Source organism: Triturus cristatus, chromosome 7 (genome assembly GCF_964204655.1).
Source record: "Triturus cristatus chromosome 7, aTriCri1.1, whole genome shotgun sequence".
NCBI classification, from domain to species: Eukaryota; Metazoa; Chordata; class Amphibia; order Caudata; family Salamandridae; genus Triturus; species Triturus cristatus.
Genome location: NC_140590.1, coordinates 1138259020 through 1138285628, shown reverse-complemented (window position 1 = coordinate 1138285628; position 26609 = coordinate 1138259020). Strand labels below are relative to the sequence as shown.

General features: G+C 45.9%; 1 protein-coding gene across 3 annotated transcripts in view; it reads left to right on the top strand.

Moving 5' to 3' along the window:
- Positions 1–26609, top strand: part of HK3 (hexokinase 3) — a 302793-nt gene that overhangs the window by 135123 nt on the left and 141061 nt on the right. For all 3 annotated transcript variants that reach the window (XM_085618301.1, XM_085618303.1, XM_085618302.1), the window contains exon 4: positions 25523–25671. In XM_085618301.1, the coding sequence (XP_085474427.1) occupies positions 25523–25671 (149 nt within the window). The remainder of the gene's footprint in view (positions 1–25522; positions 25672–26609) is intronic.

Sequence of the window (26609 nt, the reverse complement as noted above, 5' to 3'; positions counted from 1 at the left end):
CAACATTAGCCTAAGCGGAGGTTTGGTACTCCATATACCAGCACAGTTCCCTGTCCCCGGGCCTCCTTTGACCTGCACGCTTTCTATATTCCTCACAGCTTTAACCAGCCGCGGCCAGCACAGGTAAGCATGGTAGGGCGGTGGGGCAGGGCGTGGCGGGGGGAAGTCGACAGACGACGGAATAGGTATTATTCATTTACTTACTTATACCTATTCCGTCCTCTGTTGACTTCCCTCCCTCCCGCCCCACCGCGCCCCGCCTCACCGGGTTCAACTGTGCCGGCTACCCATATCTGTAACCAGTTCGCAAACAACATCTCCTCAGTGACTCGTAGTCGAAGACATCTCTCACTGCCACAAAAGGTGAGCAAACGCCTCACTTTGTAAGAAAGGGAAAGGTTATCATCTTAGGCTGGTTTTAAGAGGCATACAAAGGACAAGCTATTACCATGCATCGCTCAGGCGCGTCATGGCTCACGTGGCTGCTGATTGGTTACTGCCAGAGTGCAGACTGCAGGGATCCTGTCCATGTCCTTGGAATGGAAAGTTCTAGACACTGCGAGACCCTTATCTCTCGGAAGTCTATCACCGCCTGAACAGTGTGTGCGACACTTTTGTAAAGCAGCACGTGCATGTTGCGTAAGGTTAGAGCTGTGCAGGTTCACAAGTGGGTCCACGAGGGTCATCATCCAGTGCCCAGCAGGGTGGCGATACAGGGGCTGCCAAACAGAACCGCTTTTGCGGTGGAGGCGCCTGGTGCGACAATCATTTTTGGCGCCCCAACACCTCATGACCGCCTCCTTGGATTCTCTCACTACCGCAGGGCAAAAGTACCCATCATCTCTCCAATTATAAGTTATTGCTTAACACAGTGCCCCCCTTCCCCCTTGAGGTCGGCGCCCCCTCCACAGTTCATCGTCCAGTGCGGCCGCACCAGTTGCACTTCTCTAAAGCCGGCCCTGCTGCCAAAGATACGTAGAGAGGGATTAACCACTTGAAGAGCAGAATTTGCCACAGTTCTATACGTTAACTTTGAGACTGGCACAATAATATGTAGAGAGGGATTAACCAATTGAAAAGCAGAATTTACCACTGTTTTATACATGAACTTTGCAATTGGCACACCTCGATCGGTGAAGATAATTGTAGGGGGCAAATTTGAGGTTTTGTGCCCATTTCTGAAGTTTTAGCGGACTAATTGGGGCAACTGTGTCCAGTTTTAGGGGCATCATCTAGAACATTTTGCTTCAGGTTCTAGCTCCACTTCTGCAGTATTATGCCCAGTTTTGATTACCACAAAATATATGTTGTTTAGTTCAGCTGAACACGAAATGATTATTGCGTCCTTTCATGCTGCACGTCACATATTAAACGCTGTACCCAATTGTGGGGGTATCATCAGTATTATTATGTTTGTTCTGACCTACCCGTTTTGAATATCATCTCAGCTCTGGGTACCAGCCCTGGAATATTTTGTTAAGTCCTTAGACCAGGGCTCGAGTCGGGGGTACACGCAGGTACACGGCGTCCCCGCACTCTTTTCACAGGGTGGACGCCGTCCCCCCTGCCGAGAAGCTGGGCCCCACAGTAATATGCTGAACGTGTCCCGGTGTGATTTTCAGACACCGGGACACGTTCAGCACGTGACGTCATGAGGTCATTTGCATATTGTCAGTCCTCCCACTTCTTTTTATAGGACTTGTGCCCTGCCTTAGCCTACATCTGGGCAACAGTGCCCAGTTCAAGTTCTCTTCGAGATCTTTGTGTCTATTTCTGGCTGTAACGCCCTGAGTGTTGTGCACAGTTACAGAGCCCTTATCTTGCCGATTGGGTGCAACATTAGTGGCCATATACAGAGTACTGTGTTCAGTATACAGCACCTCGCTGTAGAATTGTGTCTAGTTCTGAAGGTCAAACTAAGGGCATTGTCTCCACTAGTGAATGTCACATCTCCAGAACAAGAGTGCCGCCTCGCATCAGTGTCATGTATTTAATTAGTGCATTATTACCTCCTTGCAGCTTCTTCTAAGCAATAGAGACAGGATACCCATACAGGCAACATGGAGTTACATACTTTTGTTAAAAAAACACAGGCTCAAGTCCTTACGTAAAATAACAGACGCCAGATTTCCCAGTGTACAGCCAGGCGAAATTTGTTACTAAAATCTTCCCCGTTTGCTAATAGTTTTCTGCATCGTGTTTGGTGTAATTATTTTTTTTTTGGGGGGGGGGGGGCTGGTGGGCAGGGTAATGCACATCTTGACATCCTATGGATGTTGTGCCAACCGCCTTAATTCATCCTGTGCCTTCGGAGTCATAATAGCGCTTTATACTGAACCTCCAAGTGAGTGTGCAGCCCTCCTAGGATCTTTAGAATTCAAATTATTTATTTGTAGTTTTTCCTATAGAGTGAACCATACTAGCACTATATACTAGAGCGCTCCACGTAAAAGGGTATTTACCCCAATCCTGGTAGCGAGTAAGCATAACCAAGCAGATCTGTGTGATTTCCCTTCTGGCGTGGGTACTGCTCTGGTGCAAGGGTTTAAAGCGGTAAGCAAGATGATATTTTTCATTTATGGTGCTCCCTTCCTCTAATAACAAGCCATATGTTGCAACCTCGCACCCTTAGTTGAACATTTATGGCATCACCAAAGGTCCCTGTCTGCGGTGGTGATAATAGTACCATACTGACCTGACTGATACTCTCAATGTATATATTAGGCATTGCCTCCCAAACGTTTCAGAACCATGACCCAATTTTTAGAACGGCAACTTTTCGCGACCAACTTAGCTTTAAAAGACATAAGGCTGGACAATCTTTTAATGTAATAGTAGACATGCTTTCAAAATGCTGTGAAATTACTATTTTTGCTTTCCTCTCTAACAGCGATTGTTTGTAAATGTCACCACCTTGACCACGCCCATCGATATGTCTTTATTGGATAGTGGTCAAGATATATTGATTTGCCCATAAACGTGGCAGGTGGTGAACTGCACTGGAGTTGGAACTCTTTTCAGAGTGGGGTGCTAGCCTTTGGCACCTCTTCACTAAAATCACAAGGCTTCTGAAAAATCTTGGTTTTGATACAAGTGATAAAAGCAAATTTGAAAACCCCCATCTGCAGCAGAGTTTGGGGTAAGGCTTCACACCAATTTGTGTGTTAAAACAAGGCCCAGAGGTCCATTTTGAAATATATAGCCCAATATTTGTGAAAGTGTTGCGACAAGTGCTCAATTTGTAAAATAATAAGTGCCGGGGCTCCGACTAGGAGTTCACTGCAACTTGCACCACCCGTTGCCCTGACATTGCTGCCAACGGCGGTACCAAAACAACTACTAACCATTTCTCTCACCTGCAAGTGCTACAGTTCAGATTATTCCAGGTCCCCAAAGCTAAAGCAATGTCTGGGGAGGCAGATATTAGTAATGTTTTATGTATATTGTATTCATAAACAATTGTTGTTCTGCTCCTCTCTAAATTAGATGAGCAGTGCCACCATGTGGCAGACTGTCATAAGTGTGGTGTTAACAATGAAGTGCTGGTGCTGAGCACCAAAAACCAATTAAGTGCCGGTGCTGAGCACTGGAAACCACAGACTCGAATTATGCGCTGGTTGCGGCCCCCAGTTTGGGAAATGGTGGATTAGACAAAGACCCCTTAGATTTCATGGCTCACCTAGATTAGCAGGATAGAGAAATCAAGGATTAAACACAATTAGTTTGTTGAAACTAGATAAATTATAACTCAGATGTTACCAAGTAAGCAAATGTGAATATCCAGCCAGAGTTATTTACTTCCATACAATTTCCTCAGTTTATAAAAGTTTATCAACACTGCAAGTATGTGTCCATAGTATCATGAAATAAAATCACTTAAAACATATTAAAACAAATGAAACATAACAAAACTATTGAAATTAAAATCTTACAATATTACAGATACCTTTTGCTTCTCCCTTGCTCAACACCAAGAATTGTGTCTGAGTTCATATAGTTGGGTCTACTGAAATGATATGGCAGGGTTGACCAGAGCATGCAGAATGATAAAGCACATTGCGCAGCGTTATGCTACACATTCTGAGACAGTATTATTTCACAATTTTTTCATTGTAATCCACTTCAGTAGTATATGGGGAAACGTTTAATTCACCTCAGTAGTACCAGTTTAACACATGACTACAACAATCAGCAACTACAAGGTGGTCAGCCACTGCACTGGCCATGTGTGTGTGTTTTTTGTTTTTATTTAGTAACTTTTGATCAGTTTGCTATATACACATAGGGCCGGTGCGTCATTTTTTGTGACATTCCGTGGCGCAGGAGCCTGCTCCAAATTTCCGAGGCAGCGCTATGCCCCTTTTTTTGGCTTAATGCTGCCTCGTAAATATAGTTCCCTTTTACACAGTTTTCTGGGTTAAGGGGGCGTGCAATGGGTGTTGCTGGGGGACGTTTCTAGGAACATCCTTGGCTTTTTGACACTGCTCCAGATTTACGAGAAATGTTAAGTCTGAGGCGGCGCCTAAAACTTACGCCTTCCCAGTGGAGGCGTAAGATAGGCACAACAAGGAGAAATATCTTTAGTTCTCCTCTTTTTTCCTTTTTCTATGTGTGTTGCATTCTGCAGCACACATAGAAAGAGGAAAAAGCCTCTTGTGATTGTTTTTGTGCAGGAAGGTTTATCTTCCTGCACAAAATATTCAACCCCGCAACGCAGGCACCCTTGCACCATGGCGCAAAGGTGCCTGTGTTGGTGCACAGCAGGGGAAAAGGACAGGAATGCGCCATATCTGATAGATATGGCGCATTCCTGCCCTTTTCTTTTGCCGTAGGGCAGCACAGCAGGAAGGCCTGTGGCGCTTCCATGCGGCGAACCCTCATAAATGAGGCCCATAGTGTTTTGTTGAAATGTACAAATTACGCAGCAGATGTTGGATAATGAGACAAGTGCAGTGAATCACGAACTATGTTGTAAAAGCTGCAGAGTCGCATAGTTCCAGTGGCACTGCACATGGTTAAAAATGAACACAGCGTTCAATAATGCCCAGGAGTTAAGTGTGAAACAGTTATAAAGTGCACTAATCGTCAGCAGCAGAATTTTATTAACAGTGATTCGACTACAACCATGTCGCAAACAGCGCACGTGTGATACTAATCCACAGAGGTACTTTATTATTTATTTAGGTGTTTTGTAAAGAATTGGTTGCCATCCTAAGATAACTTCAAACTTTTTCTTTCACTTTGATGAAAAGGTCATGCTACTAACTCGTGCTTTATGTTGCCCTGTGTATGCATTAGGCGTTAGGGATTTTTTTACTCTTCAATCCAAAAGCAGTTTTATCTTTACTTAAAAAGAGACTATCTTTTAATACATTACATTATAACATGACTATAAAGTCAAAATCATGCACATATGAAAGAGCTATTGGTTTTGCCAATATGTTTTAGCAATGTTGTACACCAAGGTGACTGCTGTTCAGTATGGCTGAACGTTAGTGGGGTAAAGGAGATTGGAGTGTTGTAAAGTGGAGTAGAGTGTTCTGGAGTGGCGTAGAGTGGCTTAGAGTGTGTTGGAGTATCGTGGAGTGGTGCAGAGTTGATTGTACAAAAGTGGAGTGTTATGGAATGGCATAGGGTGGAGAGGTGTAGAGTGTTGTGGAGTGTTGTGGAGGGACTAGAGTGTTAGAGTGGAAGGGTGTAGAGTATTTTTGAGTGGCATAGAGTGTCGTGGAGTGCTGTAGAGCAGAGTAGAATGGTGCAAAGTGTGTTGTGTAAAGTGGAATAGAGTGGAGTGGAGTAGAGTGTTGTAGAACGAAGCAGCACACAGCAGATTGATGTAGAGTGGAGTGGGGTAGAGTGGAGTACTGTCGAAGAGTGGAATAAAAGAGTAGAGTAGAGTGGAGTGGCATAAGAGTGGAGTGGAGTAGGGTGCTATAGACTAGAGTGGAGTATAGTGGCATGAAGTAGCATAGAGGGATTTACGTTGAGTGTTGTAGTGTGAAGGAGTGGTATAGAGTTTAATGGAGTAGAGTGTCATAGAGTGGAGTATCGTGGAGTGTGGTGTTTTCGAGTGGAGTGTCATAGAGTGGACTAGAATGAAGAGGTGAAAAATACAGCGTTGCAGCGTCGAATGGCGAAGAGTGCATTGGCTTCGAGTAAAGTAGTGCAAAGTCTACTGGCGTATGGTGTCGTGATGTAGAGTGGCTCAGAGTAGATTGCAGTGGTGTAGAGTGCATAGAGTGGAGTGGTGCAGAGTCGAGACGAGTAGAGTGTTGTAGAGTGCAGTGGCATAGAGTAGATTGTTTCAGAATAATGTGAAGTGGCATAAAGTGGAGTGGTACAGTGTAGAGAGAAGTGGTGCAGGGTAAAGAGGAGAGGTGCAGGGCAGAGTGCAGAGGTGTAGATTGGTGTAGAGTGCAGTGGGGTGGTGTGCAGTGATGCAGAATAGATTAGAGTGGCATAGAGTGGAGTGGCACAGAGTAGATTGGTGTAGAGTGGCGTAGAGTTGAAAGCAGTGGCAGAGAGTACAGTGGTGCAGAATGCATAGTAGAGTGGGTAGAGTGTACTGGCAGAGTAGAGTGGTGCACAGTAGATTAGGGTGGCCATCTCCGGGAACCTCCGCTGTCCCGCCCTGTCCCTGGCCCAGGGACCCGTAGTCCGAGCACCACTGGGGCATGATCGGAGAGAGTATGCGGAAGGTGGGGGATTGAGCTCAACCAAGCTTTAACGTTAGGGGTGAGAAACCAGTAATCCAGGCGTGTCCATGTGCTATGCGGGCCGAGAAATGTGTGTAGGTGGGTTTATTTAGATTTGCATGGTGCCACGCATCGGTTAGTTGAAAAGTTTTTATCAGTGTGGTTAGTGTTCTCCTGTCCCTGGGTTTTGTGTCAGGTGTAGTGGCGGTACTGTAACCTAGGGTTTAGTAGAATGTTGAATTCGCCCCCATACAGATGTGGTCCACCCCTATGTCGTCTATGCGAAAGTGAAGCACCACAAAGAAATCTGGGTTGTCTGTATTGGGCACATAGACGTTGACCAGTAGAATCGTGTGACCAAGGAGCCAGCCCTTCACCAATAAGTACCTGCCTGCCAGATCCGAATGCACTGCAACCATCTTAAATGGCAGTCGCTTGTGTATAAGTATTGAAACCCCTCCCGCATAGGTACTATAACCCGTAAAATGTCGGTTGGGGCTCCTAGCTGGTGGCAAAATCAGGGGATGTGTGCGGGGTAAATGCGTCTCCTGAAGGAATACTATATCTGCCTGATGACGCTGCAAATAATGGAGCACCTGCTTACATTTTTAGTGTGTCATTGAGCCCTTGAACATTCCAGGACATCAGGGTAATATTCTCATGGAGGCCAGTTTTAAGTGTCATTAAAAAACATTCCTTACTATTCTGATTTGTGGACCAATTGGCGCCAGAGCCAGGCAATCAGGAGATCGGTCTGGTGTGGGCGATTTTTGTAACTGACCGGTGTTTGCACAATGCTTAAGAAACTCCTGCACATCCGCGGACAAATATGATTTGAAGAAAATCATGAGGTCTTCACAGTGCTGTCGAAATGTGCATAGATGGCTTTTTAAGAAATTGTGGTTGGTCATTTCTAAGCAGATGTTAAAGAGTTTTTTGGTTTGGTTGGGTGCAAGGGGGTTGTAAAGCACCCACTCGATCAGCTTGAGCGGTGGTGTTGTTCCTTATGGCTCTTCTTTACTTTGGACTGTGACTCCCAAGTTGCAAGTCAGAAGAAGAAGCTAATAAAGCGCACTACAAGAACGATAGGTTGTCTGTTGGGAGCTGGGGTGGTACAGAAACTAAACATGGTTACAGCGAGAACAAATGTAGGAGAACAGGAAATTGAGTGTGAGCACAAAAGAAGGGAGCAAAGAATGCAAGGAAATAAAGAAAGTTGGAAGGGAAAGCAGGAGACAAAAGAGGCTGGAGAGGACACAAAAAATGGTAAGAAGGAAAAAAAATAGAAAGAAGAAATGAGAGAGACGAAGGGAGGAATAAAACATTTCTTGTGGAACAGGAACAATTCCTGCAGACTTCCTTGAAGGGTTTGGGAATAGCAATATTCGCACACACAGCGGTGGGGTATTTTATTTCTCTGGCTACTCCCTTGGTTGGGTGCCTCGTAGATGTGTTTGTTGAGTAGATTTTCCAGGTTGTATCAGAACCGTGTCTTCTGGAGTCTAATCAAGTGATAGTAGGATTCAATCAGGGAGTCATGGATCTTGTGGGATGGATCTTCTGGGAACACCTGAAGACTGCTGAGGGGTAGTGAGGCCAAGTGGCAGATAGCAGCTCAGAGTTTGTGATGGGTCGTGGTCAAAATTAGAACTGAAGCTAGGGTCAGAGCTTGTGGCCCTTTGCTACAAATAGTAGCACTGATGCTAGGCCGAGACAGAACTTGTGCGGTGGCCGCTATGTAACTTGGAGTCTGTTGCCAGTTAGTGGAGTTGCAAATTTGTCGATTGGAGAACCACCTAGGATGGTGCCGTGCACTAGTGGGACTCTGGAGTTTGGAGGGATGGCTGAGGGCATTATGGGGCTTAGAGATAACATGGCAGCGTATGGTAATGGCTAAGATTGGTGGTGAGGGGCCGGGTGTTGGTGGATAGCAAATGTGATGTGATGGTAGGTAGCACTGTGTTGGGAGTGGATTCAGCAGTGCTCAGTTTTGTATTTTTGTTATCTTTTTGAGGCTTTTGAAGCTCTCGTTGAAGGCCTGCAAGTTCCTGTCATTGTCTTGGAGCATGATACTTTCATTGTTATAGGTGTTAATAGTACGTTTTTTTAGTCAGCCGCGCAAGATGGTGGCATCCAGTTTGTGGCGCCCTTGAATGTCTGAAAGCTTATTTGAGGAGAGCTTAGACAGGAATATGAAAATAGGAAGTACGCCTTGATGGTTTTAGCCGTAAGGCTTATGTGGACGAGAGCAATGAGAGTTTCAGGGCCCAAGGTTTTAGTAGTAGTCTTCAGCCTTTTTTCTGCATATTTGAAAATTGAGTTTTGTGATTATAAGATAGGGAAGCTCTTGTGCCTGTGCGCTATAGTTGGGGTCTGTGGACACCGTCTGTGCTATTTGACATTTTAGTAGCGGAAGCGATAAACCAAGGCTTCCTGGCATGAAGGGGGTGGGTAGTTGGGTGGACAAGAGCAGCTTTTATGAATCACCGGCACACAACGTTTTACTAGGATAAAAGGCTGGGGACCAGTTGTTCCTACCAGACAAGAACATTATTGATGGAATGCTGGCTGCATAGAGGTTGTGATGGATGGGAATCGTGTGTGGAAGGTTGTAGAGTAAATTATAGCTTGCAATTTAAGAAGCTATACTGTGGGGGTGAATGTAGCAGATTTGCACTCGAAGATCTATCCTTACCTACACCCCCTATTTATAAGACAGAAAGACTCGGTTTTTAGCTCTCTCCTGCCTAAAACCGCAATGTGGACAATCTACGGGAGTAAGTGTAGGGAAGTAGGTATGGAACACAGCAAAACGTGAAGATTTTCAAGAAGTACTCTTTGGGGCTTTGAGAATCTTGATAAAGGAAGAAGTCTATGTAATTTGTAATCAGAGTTGTGTAATGTATAGATTTCTACCCGTTTTGTAAACCAGGCCCTTAATATGGAGAATCCAGTGACGTAACACAAAATGATGCCCCACTCCTGAGTCCCCCATATCTCACAGATATTCATTGCCTTTGGCCTAAATGGAACCCCCTGAAGAGTTGGGGGAGGGGGGGCTGCACCACAGGGGCAGCAAGGGCTTGTGTTACTCGCATGTAAGAATCGTGGCCCACTGGGGTTGAGATGCTCTTTCCCCTTTGACTCTGCTAGGTGTTCACTCCACATAAGGGAAGGAAAAAGGCAACAGAGATATGAAAGAAACCGCCTGAGAGTGTTTGGCAGAAAGATGCTGCTGACAGTAAATGCACTATCTATTTTTATTCAAAGAGGCCTGTCAATGTATACTGTGATCATAGTGAAAAGTTAATGTATTTTCTCGGGAATGTATCTTCTCAGAAACAGAGACTCAGCTCCGAAAATAATAATTTTATACTTTCATTAACGTTTTTATTGGAATTCATCATAACCTGTAGTTTATTCACATCCCATCACTTCGCCACGGCAGATTTATGGTTACATGCAATAGGTACTGAGACCTTCAGAAGATGACTCAAGGGTCACCACCTACTTCCTCTACCCTCCTCTTCCTCCATAGAGTTGCATGCAGATGTATTAGACCACTATTGGTTTAAAATCCATTACTCTGGCAAGGAGTGCATCATGTCTTAGAATTGTGCTGGAGCTGCAAGTGTGAGGCATTAGTCTATGAGGTCTCAGGGTTCCTGGACCAGAGGGGCAGAATACACATCCAGTATTCCAAGAGTTTACATTCTCAGGGATTTCCTGGATCTGATCCTATTTGTATTACCATCTTAATGAACACTAAATGTAACCCTCATCATTTTTGAGAGCCCTGGTGTGACCTTCATTCCCCTGGCTCCCACAAACACCCACCGCTTCCCAAAGTCCTAAGTGTATCCATTAACCATGTGGCCATGTGCCTGGTTTCTATTCTAGGGTTTCAGTGGGAGAACTTCATCCGCCAAGTCACTGATCTGATTTGGTATCGCTATTTCCTTTAAGAAGTTGCCATACACCACGGATGAATTATCCTGTTCCCCATCAGATCTGCTTTCATTTTTTAAAGTTAATCCATTTCACTAAGTGTTGACTCAGGAAGTTATTTAAGAAAAATTATGCTCTAACCTTGTGGTCCCCCATTCCCACTCCTCTACAGTTGTGTGGTACATTCATCAAATCCAATTCTTCAATTTTCTCCTTCCATCAACACCACTCGCAACAAATTAAAATCAACTCCTGTCTCTCGAAGCCAACAAAAGTCACACTTGGGGTCCCGCAAGGCTCGATCCTCTCCCCAGCCCGCTTCAATCTTTTCATAAAGCCCCTCACAATCATCTTGAAAAAAGATGGAGTGAATTACCACCTTTACGCTGATGACACCCAAATCTGTTTCAAAATCAAGTCTCCCAGCGACATCCAACACCTCAATGCCACTCTAACCTAGATCCAAACTTGGTTCAAAGCTAACCACTTAAAGCTCAACCCAGATAAAACAGAACTAATCCTATTCTCTCCAAAAAGCAACCATCGTCCAATCCAAGAGTGGCTCAAGAATCTAGTCGCCCTAAACTGCCCCATCGTCCTATCCGACTCAGTTAAGTCTTTAGGCATCACCCTTGACAAGAACTTATCTTTGGAGGCCCACATCAAAAACCCTGCAAAAAGTGCTCTTTTTTCTCTAAAACACCTCAAGAAATTGAAACCATTTTCTTCTCCATGATGACCTCAAGACAGTAGTCCAATCCCTAGTTCTCTCTAAAATCGACTACGGGAACGCCATCCTAACAGGGACTCCAAAAGCTCACCAAGCCCCTCTAAGGGCAGTGTTGAACATGGCCGCTCGGCTCGTATCTGGAGTAAAAAGATTTGATCACATCACTCCAGTTCTCAACTTCCTCAACTGGCTTCCCATGGAAGGGAGGTGTATTTACAAACTGGCCTGCATCACACACAAAACCCTTCACTCTCCGGCCCCCAACTACCTGAACAACAAACTGGTAAGAGCAGGTCAATCCAGAACGCTGAGAAGCTCCAACTCACTTCTTCTTATTCCTCCAAAACTGAAAAAGAAAACCACACAATACCGATCGTTCTCTGGCAACGCTCCCAGGATGTGGAATGATCTCCCTAGATTCCTCAGATGCAACCCCTCCTTCTCCTGTTTCAAAAGAGACCTGAAAATCCATCTCCTTAACAAATACTTTCCTGACCAACGTCAACTAACCTAGACTTCAATATCCAAGTTTACTCCTCTCTCTTGACATTCAAGGATAGTTGGTGACCGGACTGTGTTAACCACCTTATCTTCCATGCTGTATTTTATTTATCCCTGGTTTTGCTTCCTTACTGCCTGCCTACTATGTAATGCAATTTCCGTCTGTTTTTCTTTACAGTATGTATGTAAAGCGCTCTGATACCCACGGGTCAAGCTAGCGCTATATAAAACTTTTAAATTAAAATAAATAAATAAATTCTACAGGGGATCTTTTTCCCACTTACGGATTTGGTGAATGACATGGTGTGGGCGATGGTGGCACCTGCTACAGTTTTGTAAAGTTAAACATAACTTGCTCTATGCACATGTACATAGATACCTTGATAATGAGGGCTGAGGTTGACTAAGTGCAGGTTCTAGCTAGGGAAGCATATGCCAAGCCCACAGAACTTTGGAGTTTAGGCAGAGAGAAGGTGGACATTTATGAAGGCAGGTCCTGTGCATACCTGTGTCAGAAGTTTAACTTTACTTATATAGTGTCTGGGCTAAAGAACCTGCCCCAAATTGCTCTGAAGCAAAGTGAATTTCTTCCAGAGACCCTCTAAGAGTTGAAGTATCCTAGAGTCCTAAAGATCAGCCAGGAGCCTTATTCCTCTCCACAATATGTCTTGATCTGGATCTCAATCTCTAGGCTCATATAGATCATGAAGTTCTGAGTATAAGGTTTGGGAGCCTGTTGGAACCGGCCCTGTCTGGTTGGCGAAAGGGATGCCCCAGCCAGGCAGACGGCACCGCTCCCATCAGGGGCAGGTGATTATACACACTGTACAACCCGTGCTCACCCTTGGGTAGCTTGGCACTGAACAGTTAATCGTCTCTCAAAAGCAATGTGTAAAACAAGAGCACAGTACGCAAACACAATATATGTTCCTCATGGCACTTGGGGCCATATGTAGGTAGCCTAATACCGGTCGGTAACGGGCGATTTTCGGTAAAAATCCCGTTACCGACCGGTATTCAGGCTTTTGGTATGTAGGGGGGACATTTCAGGATTCGGTAATTTACCGAATCGGTAAAATTACCGAATCGGTAATTTTACCGATTCGGTAAATACCGAATCCTGAAATGAGATGTAGGGGGAGTGTGTGGGTGTTGTGTGGATTCGTTATTTACCACCAACTAAAAGTTGGTGTTAAATGACGAATGTCTTAGAAAAAGCATTTTTTGGCCCTTAGAAGTGTGCAATGTGGCAGACATACATGCCCTTAGGGCATGTATGTGTGCCACATGTGCACACATGCAGGAATCAGGGGTGCAACAGGGTGTCACTGTGACACCCTGCCACCCTTGATTGTGCTCCCCCCATTACCGAATCGGTATTTACCGATTCGGTAATGGTAACTGGCTTCCCATTGATTCATAGGAATCAATGGGAAGCCAGTTACCATTACCGAATCGGTAAATACCGATTCTTAATTATCGACCAATTCCGAATCGGTAATTTTTACCGACTGATTACCTACATAGCATTTACCACTTCATAAATACCGAATCGGTAAAATTCGGTATTTATGAAGTGGTAAATGTTAGGCTACCTACATAAGGCCCTTGATGTTGAGAAATATAATTTATTTCAAACACACATTAAACAATGCAACATGAATATCATGGAATCTTGGGCATGAATCACACTTGGCAATATTACTAGAAGTGCTAGGCCCAGTTCGTGTTGATCAGATCTCGATAATATGCACATATGAGAAAAGTATGATTCTAATCCCCCCACAACACCCTTATGTTGTGTGACACGTTGTCAGCCCCAGAACACCCTCACAATTCTAATAATGCTATGTCACATGGCGATAGGATGCACCCTGGGCTACGACAATATCTGTAATATATGCATACACAGAATTATAGCACTTTTAGAAGCACAGCGGGATGAGGCCATACGGGTAAACCCAATGTTGAGAGGCAAAGTGTTTTTCGCACCAGAACCACGAATAAACCAACTCTGTCGAACAGTGTCATGAAGCACAGGCGGTTCACAGACAGTCACATGCACACTCACTTTGCACCACTGTGCAATGCGACTGGTACCAGCCCGGTCCATATGAGCACTTTCACTCACATACGTACCCGCCACACTAATGCAGCACCACTGATACCAAGCAGATCAATCGTAACACTCTGCAGATCCCGTGATTCCACACCTACTGCCACCCTCCATTTCACCCTCACTGTCCCAGACACCCCAGATGGAAATTCACCGCCCCTATCCCTTGACACAAGACATCTCATGCCTGAGGTCATGCCTCGTCTGGGTCCCTGGAAAGCAGGCGGGATAGACAGTAAGCATAAACCAGAGCTAGACGTAAACAAAGGGGTCATGGCACCACTCAGGAAGTTCACCAACAAGTAGTGAAGCAGAAACGGGCTACAAGCAACCATTCGTTACAAGCAGGGGTCCATCAGGGCCTTCTGGCACTAGTCCAGTTCTTCAAAGCACAGGGGCGTGGTCACAGAGTCTCTTGGCCCGCTCCTGCACCTTCTCAGGAGGGTCCCTCTGACCTAGTCAATTCCTCTCATGCCTACCTGGCACCGCAAAGTCTTCGGAAGGGCCATATGGGGAGAGGGCAGTTGGTCCACCGTGAAGGGGCCAGTGAGGGAACAAGTAGTGAATGGGAAACAATACTCAGGGGAGCCTCTCGGCTTGAGGTGGCAACCCGTCGGTTACACATTGATCTGGGTTGTGCCCCAACAATCTGGACACATGGTCTGACACTCAACGAGATGAGTTGCACCAGATACCTCAGGTTACACGAAGTAGAGTTGCAATTCCACACCTCCCTAGACATGAGGCACTAGGTCCGACTCACTTTAATGTCGGTTGCACCAGACGTTTACGGTCACACACACAGGCACAAGTTCAGCAATGCCTCACGAGGTAGAATGAGACTCTGCAATGGTTGTGTCCCCTACCTTCAAGAGTCGCAACCTGTGAATCAGACACTGCATGCAATGAGTATTCAGTCGGAGTGGCACATGAGAGAAATGCGGCACAGTCGACGAAGCAGGCCATGTTCAATCCCGCAACCGGTGAATCCACAAGACACTTATGCATACTGAGGTCCCCGTATTCGTCGTAAGGAACCAATGCCTCACCTCCCCGGCAACAGTAAGGAACCGAGGCCTCACCTCTCCTGCATCGCAGTAAGGAACCGACGCCTCGCCTTCCCTGTGGTCGTAAGGAACCGATGCTGCCCGGCACCAACGGAGTATCACCTCCCCAACGCTGTGTATCATCTTTGATTTCAATGTTTTATCAAGGTAATGTTCTGTGGGTCCCTGACTCGCGGTCGGTGCCCTACTTTGGGATTTGCAGTGACCACAACGTCATGATAGCCTCCGGTGGAGCTATTTGTTGCTACAAGCTTTATTTTTGTGAATAACCTATTTTTGATGATATCTTGATATATGTATGGTGGAGTTTTGCCTTTGTGGTCTTGTTTTGTTTAGAAAAAGATTTCCTATTTTTCTAAACTGGTGTGGTGTCCATTTGGAGTGTTTTCACTGTATTACTGTATGTGTGCACAAATGCTTTACACACTGCCTCTGAGATAAGCCTGTCTGCTCGTGCCAAGCTACCAAGGAGGTGAGGAGGGGTTGACTAAGGGCGTAACTCGCTTACCCTGACTAGAAGAAAGGGTCCCTACTTGGACAATGGTGCAAACCATTGCCAACTAGAGACCCCCATTTCTAACAGTATTCCTTTGAACCACAGATGTGTCACCTACATTTCTGTCCTGTCTGCCATGAGGCCGCAGGATGCAGATCTCTGTGTTTATGGGGGCTGTGATCTTGCCCCAGAGGCTAGGTATCTCAATATCTGCCCCCCAAATATTCCGCCAGGCCCACAAATGGCAGAGATTGTCTATTTCAGTTGCGTGCCAAATTGTATATGGCTGTCGCTGGGGAATGCCCAGATGTGCTCCCCCCGCCTCCTGTGTTGACGAGCACCAAATAACATGGCATGCAAAGAATTTAATAGGGAAGCCATTGATAGGAAACATCATGAGGCTGCACCACTGCAATCCCTTATTGTTGCTTGAGATGCCGGCGACCGCTTTCCTATTCCAGCTTAAGGTAAGAGCTAGTCTTCTTGGTAGGGGAACCCTCATGTGTCTTCCTACCTACCTGGGCAGCGAACACCCGTAGGTGCCTGTCCAGCCCTTCACCTTCCATCCTAGTGGAGGCAAAAGACCTCCTCAGGATGGACCGTGTTTGCTACAGGCCAGCTGGAGTACTCGCTCAAGGGCACTCTCACAGACCTGCTGTGGCAGGTCAGACACATGTTTGAAACACGCAGTCCATGCGAGTGCGCAAACTGGCCTACCAGAGAAGGTTGAAAGCATAGGTTCACCACACCCGAGGTGTAAGTGCGCACCCAGGCCGCAATGGCATGCCTGACCTACACTTACAAACATCACGTCTGCATCTCTTCCTAACATGTGTTGGAAGGGTGTGTGCACTTTCACACTGCAGTACAGTGGGAAAGGGCCCAGAGCCCTAAGGCTCTACATGAGAACCAGCATACATACTGGCTTGTCGTGGCAGGCTGGCAGCCGGGGTCTACAGGACACCCGTGGTGTCCTTGTGCTACCCGGCTCACAATTGGTGGTCTGGGCTCACTCTAGGCACTTCCATGGTGCCACTGCACACACCGGCATGTCTTGGCAGGCTGTTGGCTGAGGTCAAGAAATATCAGTGGTGCAAGGGCTCAGGTACTAGCAGGCCGGACACGGGCCCTGCACAACTTTGGTGCTAGCACATCCACCACTCTTCATGACAGGTGGAGGATCCATTTCACCCCCTCAGGTAAGCGCTGCTTCCTACAGGAAGTAGGAAGGGTGATCGCCCTTCCACACTGCACCCACAGTGGGGAAGAGTTCCTGCCCTACAGCCGCAAGGAAGCCTCTGCAACCTCGGGAGATGTCTCATGGGGGGGACTGACCTCCGAGGTAGGGGGACCTCACCTAAGGGTTCTTCTCTGTTCAGGCAGCAGCTCCGCTCGGGCCCTCATCAGGCCACCCGCCTTTCGTGAGCTTCGTCCCTCAGGGCATACCCTAGGGCCACTCTGGCAGTAGGGGAGGCACCCTCTGCGTTGGCTCACTTGTGTTGGTACTCACCACTGGCAAACATCCGCACAAATTAATTACTGCCCTCAAAGGGTATAAGTAGCCTAGAGCAAAAAATATCAACCAGGACCCATATTCCTCTCCACCATATTTTCATGACCCGGATGTTAATGTCTGGGTTCATACAGATCAGGAAGTGCTGAGTGTGCGGTCCAGCAGCCCAAGAGCCTTCCGAAAGCGAACCGTCCCTAGAGGGGCAGTGTTGGATTTACTCTCCTACCGCCTTCTTTCTCTTCTAATGCCTGGCTGCATTCCAATACGTCATGGCGGACTTTCCTATCTCTCACGAATGACACATTTATAGTCCAGGCACTGGCTTACGGTAAGCATTCAGGACACCAGCTGGCACAAGTGCACGTGCACACCAGATGTGTCTGCCACCCACCGGCGCCATAAGACCCATCATAAAGATAGTGCTGTGCCCATTGTGTACACTAACCTGGCGAGTCCCCTGTCATTTCTGCTTTCGTTTTAGGAGGCTTTCTGGTCTCTAAGGGCACACACTCGCTTTTAGGCTGCTTCCCCGGGGCAGGGGTCACACAGGCCCTGGCACATATTCTCACACCTCGACCCCAGTCACAATGTCGGTTCCCAGGACCCCCATTGGAAATAGAGCATGGAATACTGGGGGGGGGGGGGGGGGTGTTGCAGTCTATGACTGCACCGCTCCTTCCCAGGCCCTCCAATGGCTGGTTCCTGGCATCCCCCACAAAGAGAAGCCTGGTAACTGGGGCACACAAGCTATGGCCTCCCTCATGGTTCCCACACATGTATTCCCTCTCTCCCATGCCGGTCAGGAGGAGGTGCAGAGGGGTCATTATTCCCCAGGTCTCCTGTTTTTCCCAAGGCCCCACGCTCCTGCAGCAGGATTTATTTGCAGAGCAAACCTGGCCTGCTTATTAATGTCGAGGCGGCAAACACACCTAATACGGCTGGACAATGCCATGTGCTGGAGCTGCCGAATGTTTGCTTTGGCTGCAGGACATTTTTTCAGAACTTTGAAACGGGTTGTCCTATTTGGGTTCTGCATGAGTTTGTTGATGCGGGTCCTGCAATATTTCTCCCATCCTTGCTCCCTCCAGGGCATATTTTCTGTATACCTGCATCTGGGGCATTGTTACAGGTGAGGAGCGGGATTTCCTACCCAGGGCTGGACTGGGAAACCAACAAACAGACCTGGCAAAAATTCTCTCTATTCCCCTCATCACCCTCTTGCTTTCTTTCAATGGTTCCCTCTCTCTTTCTCGCCTCTCTTTTCTCTCTCGATCACTCCATCCCTCCTTCGCCCTCTCTCTGCCTATCTAGTCCTCCCCCAGGCTTTCAATACCGGCCTCCAAAGGGTCCTGTCCCCCGGGGATATGCCCGATGGACTAAGAGGCCAGTCCGGCTCTCTTCCTATCCCTGTGTGGGTGGGCTTTCTGATACTTTCGCTCTTTGCAGAGAAGAGTTGGCCTTTACCGGTATTCAAACTCATGACCTGAAGAGCACCTCTTAATCAGTGGTGAACGTTTGACTCGCTGAGTTATCCCGCTGGTTAGACTGTGTTGTCTGTCGGTTTTTGAGTCTAGATGGATTTCTGAGCAGGAAAACCCCCTTGAAATCTCCCAGTGACCTTCTTGGGTTCATGCTAGAGTCTTCTAGGTGTAGTGCACTTGACTGCCACCCTGCCATGCATTAAGTCCTCATGGTGCCAAGGTGTACCACCGTGTACATCCATTTTAAATTTGAAAAAATGCACCTTTGGATAGGGTTGGCACTCTTTTGTCCTTGAAACCAGTCAAGTCGCCATGGCTGGGTGCGTGTGACAGTGAGATGGCACGCCGGACTGCGTAACTGAAGTTACACATGCTTTCCCCTCTATGATCCTCCTCTCTGCGCTACTGCCTCAGCATCTACTCACTACTCCATCCAGTAGGAAATTCTTGTATTTGCGCCAGATTCAGACGCTCTTTCTGTGGACATAGACCATAGGGGTGTGTAGCTGCAGAGAGGTTAGTTTCTAACTGAACTTACAGTAAAGGTTTCTATACCATGAACCCCAGATGTGCAGGGACCTACTTTGGGCAGGTGGGGGGATGCTTTTTCTTCTTTGTAGTTCAAGTTCAAAATCTTTAATGTGGTATGAAGGCAATAACTCTTTATAGCAAATATCACAAGTATTATAAAACAATGTACAACAAAGCATAAAATCGAATTTAAAAGGAATTAGAATTACTATTATTCAGTATGAATTTATACAGTAGACTAAACTGCTATTCCTCCTTCTGTGCATCCTGCCTCCACAGTCCACCCAAATTGCAAATATTGGCCCGAGGGAAAAAGGGTAATACTTGCATTAATCTCATCCATTGATGATTATTCCAGTCCATCATTTTTTGCCAACTAGGCCACTCTACATAGAGATCAGCTATATGCAAATCAGTCTTGGCCGAAACAATCCACCCCAAAATGCCAGGCCAGGTTCCTTCCAGATGGGAAAATAACCTATGCCGCACTGGTTTCGGCCTACTCAGGCTTCCTCAGGGAGGTGTAACTTGCACACTGGGCGCGTCCCCTTGCCCTTCAGGGCTCTACCGCCGTCCATCATTTTTTTGCCTACCATGCCCTTCAGACAGGAATTGGCCATATACAAATTGGTCTTGGCACTGCTTCAGTAGGAACAGCCGAGCTCAAACTGCCAGTTCCGGTCCCCGCCAGATGGCAACACCAAAGCACCCTGGGTTTCCTTTGCAGGTTTTTATAGGTTCCAGGCTCTAGATGTTTGCTGGTGTTCACCGGATTGTCAAACAGGAATCCCACAGTTGCCTGTGGGGTCAAAGAGAGATGGAGACACCCACAGACAAGGAAGCACCGCCCACACATTTGTGCACTTTATTTGCTCTACATTTAGGCTAGTAATAAATTACCACGTAAAGCTATGTCAGAACTTTGGAAATTCTATATACTGCCAGTAAAGCAACACGCGCAAGGGAGAATGAGGAAGTGAGAGGCACGTATGAGCTGGGAAAGGAAGAAGCGTGGGACTTGGTGCATTTTATTGATGCAGCTCGCTTTGTCTATTTGCACAAAACGTTGGCACAGCTCGCGGCACCCCCGCAACCAGCGCTACCCACACCACCACTAACCGCATATCACCACAATAAGGAGCCCACAGTGTTGGGAGCTCAAGTTCTCACACTAAGCTCCTGGCTCTGGACAGGTCCCAACACTATAAGCACCTCTCATGTTTTACACAGCTCCCTACTCAGTGGAAAGCTACTGCCTACATCTCTTCCTATTGTACTCCTCCCTCCACCCCACTGTAGATGGCTTCCCAGTCTGTGCTCACTCCACCCCAGCATAGCACCTTCACTACTGTTAAGGATCGCCATACTGCTTGTTTATTTATTTGGGAGTATTGTGAAGTCCTGCTTCTAGCCGTGTGGTGACTTCAGAGCACTGTGGTTGGATCAGAAAAAGTACATATGTAGTAGTAGAGAATTAGACATGTAGCAGGTGGGAGTTAGAATTAATTCAGTAAAGGGGCGGTCCAGCCTCATATTCTTTATTGCAACCCCCCAGAAATGTATGCTAAGTTGTAGCCGATCTGGAAACCTATTTTTTAAAATTATTTTCAGAATTACATAAATTAGGTTTGAACCTTAGGTTTCGACTCAGGGCATTCAACAACAACCTTAACTACTTGGCACAGCTTTTACACTATCAACAGCACACTCTCGCACTTTGCATATCACCCCCACATTATGCAGCCCCGCACCACTATTCAGAATCACAAATTATTTGAATCCCTCACATTGTGTGTGACTGTCCTACACTAGCTGCAGCTCTACAAAATATGCATCACTTCTGCCCCAAAACTGCATTTTACACATCCCCACACCAGCTAAACCCCACACACTACGCAGGGTTCCCTCAATCTCGACAGCACCCACAAAATGCACAGAATTCCCACACTATGTGCAAATATCCAAACTGTGCACACATCTTTCATATTATGCACATTTTGCTTGTATTGTTCCAACCCCTGCACATGTGTACATCTCCCACACACCCTGCAAAAATATTCACACTACACACAGCTCCATGACCCGATGCACAGGTTTCCCATTACTAAGTTGTTATGTTATGTGTATTTGTAAAGCGCACTATCTCCTGCGAGGGTATTCTGGCGCTGAGTAGGTGTATGTGTCTAGCCCTACCTATGCTAGGTTGGCTAATTGAAAAGCCAGGTCTTCAGCTTCTTGTGGAATTCAAGAAGAGAGGAGGAGGCTTTGATGTGGAGAAGGAGATTGTTCCACGCTATAGGAGCAATGTAAGAGAACGCTTGTCCTCCTGATCTGGTTCTGTGCATGTGTGGGATATTGGCGAGTGGGAGTCCTGCAGAGTGGAGGTGTCTGGATGGTTGTCGGAAGGAGATGCGACTTTTCAATGAGGTAGGGCCTGAGTTGTGTAGTGCCTTCGGATGTGTGAGTGAGGAGTTTGAATTGAGCACGTTTGTGTATTGGAAGCCAGTGTAGTTCCCTGAGGTGGGGTGTAACATGAGTTCTGTGTGGGAGGTTGAGGATGAGTGTGGCTGCTGAGTTTTGGATGGTCTGTGGTGTTCTAATGATTTGATTGGTGATCTCGGTGTAGAAGGTGTTCCCATTGTCCAATTTGCTGGAGACTAGGGGGTGAGTGACACTTTGTCTTGTGTTGCTTTGGAGCCATTTGAAGATTTTCCTCAGCATCTTCTGTGTGTGAAGAAAAGAATGCAGTAATGCGTTGACTTGTGCAGTCATGTCCCTTTTCCTGTTGATGATTATTCCGAAGTACCTGGCGTGGGTTCTGGGTGTGGGTCTGAGTTTGGTCGGCCACCAGTTGGTGTCCCATAGTGAGGTGTTCTTGCCGAAGATCTCTACTTCTGTCTTGTCTGTGTTGTCTTTGAGACAGTTGGCTTTCATCTAGTTTGTGACTTCGGTCATGCAGGCAGTGAACTTGTTTCTTGTGTTGGGGGTCTCACAGTGCTATAAAAAGATTAGGTGCTAGGGCCCCTGCCAGGAGGCCACAGCCCTTTGCACCACTCATTGCCACTGCCAGCAGGGCTAATGACAGTCCCTACCCAACTACTAACCATCACACTGCCACAAGTTTCACAATTCAGACTGTTTGAGTCCCCCAAAGCTAAAAGATTGGATTGGGCAGCATGTATTAGTTGTTTTTAATGTATATTGAATTAATAAACAACTGTTCTGCTTATCTCTAAATTATACAAACAGTGCCAGCATTTGGCAGCTGCCATTAGTGCTGGGCTCTAGTCCGAGAGGGAGAGTTTGAGTTATGTGTCATCTGTGTAGGAGAGGTTGTTGATCTTATGTTTGCAGATGACATTTGCCAGAGGGATCATGTATGCACTGTAGAGGATGGGGCTGAGTGCTGAACCTTTGAGGGACTCCGCAGATGAATTTGCAGGTTTCCGAGGAGTAAGGTGCCAGGCTGATAGCTTGTGTTCAATCTGTTAAGAAGGAGCAGATCCAGCAAAGAGCGGGTCCTTGGATGCCAATCTTTGTGCAGGCAAGTAAACTGACTTTCTCTGTGTACAGCCCCTTCACAGCATTACTGCTGCTAAGTTTTCTCTGTGCATATGAGTGACATAAGGAAGGTTGCCGTGTATGTATGGGTGACATTTGGATGGTTGCAGTATACCTATTGGTGACGTTTGCATGCTTCAGAAGAGGTCTGGCTAAAAGCCTTGTCTGATGTCTGATCCCAGACAATGGATGACTATTTCTCCTTTACACATTGGCCGGCTTATGCATAGGTTTGTATACCACTGTTTATTGTGCTGTAGTAGCACTTTCAAAGATAACCTGGACTCGGTAATCTCCACTGATCCAATAATGTTCTAGTTAAAACGTTGGTCCTTTACATTATAATATGTTGTACTTTTATTAAGCCTGGGCGGAGTTCAGGAGTTCCGCTGTGCGGAACGCCGCAAAGTGACAAAAAAACTCAGCCAAGTTCCGCGGAGTTCCGCGAGCGGCTGAGTTGGTTATCTCGCACAGTTCACACTGATTTTTAGTGCCAGGTGATTGTCCCGCACTGTAAAATCATTGCAAACGGCACCTCACACCGTGATAGAGGGTGCTGTTTCTTTCTGCAGCTCCAGTAGAAGTTCTACTTGAGCGGCAGCTTTCTCATTGCGAACGCGAATGGAAGGTTTCTCCACGCAAGCAGTAGCGACCATCCACGTCCCCTTGCGTTGAGAAATCATGCTGGAAAGTGGTCTAACATTGGATTTTCCTTGCTCACACTTGGAAATTTCCTGTTGGCAAGAGCGAGCAAGGAAAGAACTTCACTCCGCTATGGGGTGCAGAGTTTTTTGGAACTCCAGGAGCTGCGCAGATTGTAAAAAACTCCTCAAACTGCACAAACGGAGCGGAGTTCAACACCCAGGCTTGATTTTTATGTTTTAGCCCTTACTTCTCAAGCAACGTTTATAGCAGTCTCACATATCACAGTTGACAACTTTAAATAATGTTTACAAATAGTAAATAGTTTTATTTTATTTACAACTCCTGTGCATGGCGAGTGTTTTAATTACTTTTCTATGTTGCTTTGAGCCCGTTCCACAACTTAAATAGCAGTTGGCCTGTAAAATACTGAAACTTTGAGAACACAAAAAGACAGCCAAAGAGCATTTCTCATGTGCAGAAGCAAACTGTGTCCGGCTTCAAAGCTGACAAAAGCCCGTCAAGACTGAGTCAGTTATAAAAATTAAAAACTGTGATTGACTAACTTATTGATCTGTGAGATGTGGTATGAAAGTGCGAGAGCTTGGGCCACTTAAACATTTATCTCCAATCCGATGGTCTTGTTAGCAGCTTGAGAGGTACGAGGGAGAAAACAATCACATTTGAATATTAATACAGTGTATCCAATTTGACCATGCAATAATCCACTGGACAACTAAATCTGAGATTAGTAAGATTTAATTATAAATTTAGAAACAAATCGATATAGACCAGTCTCAGCATTATAATACAGAGATACAGCACGAACAAAATGAGTCCGAATCTCGTAAAGAGATACACCCTATATAATACAAAGCAGACAACTAACTCTAAGATGGCAATGCAAATAATCAGGAAAAAGAGTTGAGTGTTAACCTGCATCAAATGATTCTCCAAGGTAAGCACAAGAAAGCTATCTCTCCCTACACTGCCTTAGGGCCAACCCAAAACTAAGAAGCATTTAGTAAAGGTGAAATTAGAAAGGTGGTAACTGTCTGAGTCTTCAGTAGAAGGTACTCCAACCACGGGTCACGTAGCGTAAAGCTCCACAAGCAGCCGCATAGATCTGTTTCCCCTGAAATCCTAAGATGTCTCTCCATCCCTCCCAAGTTACATCATAAAATATCAATTGCATTCAAGGTAGACAATCCCAGGTGACTTTCGCTAGTACTTTTTCATGATTCCGGCACAACTGGATATTTGACCCACCTTTCACACATCGATAAGTTGCAACTTCATTCGTCCTTGGTCGTTCTTTTTGTCCTACATTAAAACTCGCCTCCTTGTTTGTTATCGCGTTTCTCCTTGCCAAACTTCGTCTTCTCATACCTTGCTATCTAATCAAAATAAAACTGTTCCATGCTAACTAATTAGGCTTTCTCCACACCTGCAGTGAAAACAAAAATACAAGCAAATGCATTCTACGTTGAAAATAGGAATTATATGTTAGACTTTAAACGTGAGCTTGAACTGAATGGTTTCTCTCGGCCCACTCTTATGTCAACTTAGCAGTGCACACGGCTGCAGAATACGTGCACATTTCGACACACATAATAAATGCAGCTTCTTAATTCATGAATACATTGTAAACAATTATGAAGATATCATTCCAAATGCACCTGCATGGAAATAATTCTTGTTACATTTATAAATGTTTAAACATTAGTCTGCACATACACATTCTATTTTATTAACCTCACAAAGGAACACATTTTAAACGTTCACTTCTCCTGCCACATTAATATGTAAATATTTCATAGACCTTTATTAATCACGTTCTATGCACATAATTATAAGTCTCATCAGTCTTCATGTGGAGTACTTTAAATATGCAATACTCCATTTTCCTTAGTAACATTAATAATACAGAATATTTTTGAGTGCTGACTATGCATGATTATGATGCACTTCTACACTATCTCAGAATGGGATAAAAATTACACTGCTTCAAAAGTCTAAAATATGTTAGTGTCACATGTAAGGTGTAATAGTTGTTAGGTCTGGCCATAAATATTTCCCCAACATGGGGCTCAGCTCCCCATGACTAAGTACAAGTCTTCCCAATGTGCAGAGCTCTCCTTTTCTATCCACTGATCCCCTAAGTGCAGCATGCCACGCCCAATACAACTCTAGACCCACATCCTGCAAGTAAAACTAATGCCCCCTTTCTTTTACCCACAGAGCGAGGGCACTTCCTGGCACTGGACCTTGGCGGCACTAACTTCAGGGTCCTGCAGGTGAAAGTGGCCGAAGATGGGGAGCACGGTGTGGAGATTGAGAGCGAGATCTATGCAATCCCGCAGGAGATCATGGTTGGCAATGGGACACAGGTAATGGAGCACTATTGTCTTACAAAGCATGAAGGGAGAGGTGGGCATAGGGGACGGGTCAAAGAGCAGGAGGCTTTGAGGCAGCATCCATACATTTGGTCAAGTGGGCATGAAGCATATGAGACGTTGTGGATCGCTTTGGAGTGGCCCCAAGGCTCACGAGAAGCTGAAGTAAACACTGCATAGATTAGGGTGCCCTGTAAATGGCTGGATGGACAGCAATGATGCAAGCTTCTTTACAGAACAGAACAGGAACATCACTGATTGCATACTGCAAGCTTCCCCATTGTGACACTCTCTCTCTCACTCTACCCTGTATGTCATGGGGATACCCTGTCCCCGGTGTATGTAGTGATGTTTGTGGCATCTGATCACATTATGGATGCTTGGTTTTGGTACCTATCCCTCTCAGTGCATGGAGGAGTGTTGCATGTGAGTCCTTCTGTGTTAGTTTATGTCCTCATGTGTGCGAGGAAGTGTCAGTGGGTGTCAATATCCAAGGTCAGAATGGGAACTGAACCCACCTCCTTCCCAAAATGTAATGCCAGCAGCTCATTGTACCGAGCACTGCAGTTAGTGAAAAGTGTGAACATAATGGCACCAACTTGTCTAAAGGTTTCACTGGCAGTTTTATGGAGGACCTAATGCAGTATTACTTTACTTCAAGGTCTCCGAATTTAGTCGAAAGGGAAAGTAACTCTTTTTCACTGTTTTGATGTCTTTTCTCTTCCACTTTTACTCTCTGCTCCCCCTATTCAATGCCTTTGTTTACACGTTACCCTTCTTTGCCTCTTTACTTTCTTACTTCTCCATACCCACACTCTCCTTCTTACCCACTATATAAACCTCTTCGCCTTCGCTAGAAAAAATACACGCAAAGCTAACATAGACAATGCACGGTGACGTCACCGGAAGTGACATCACCGGATGTGGATTCA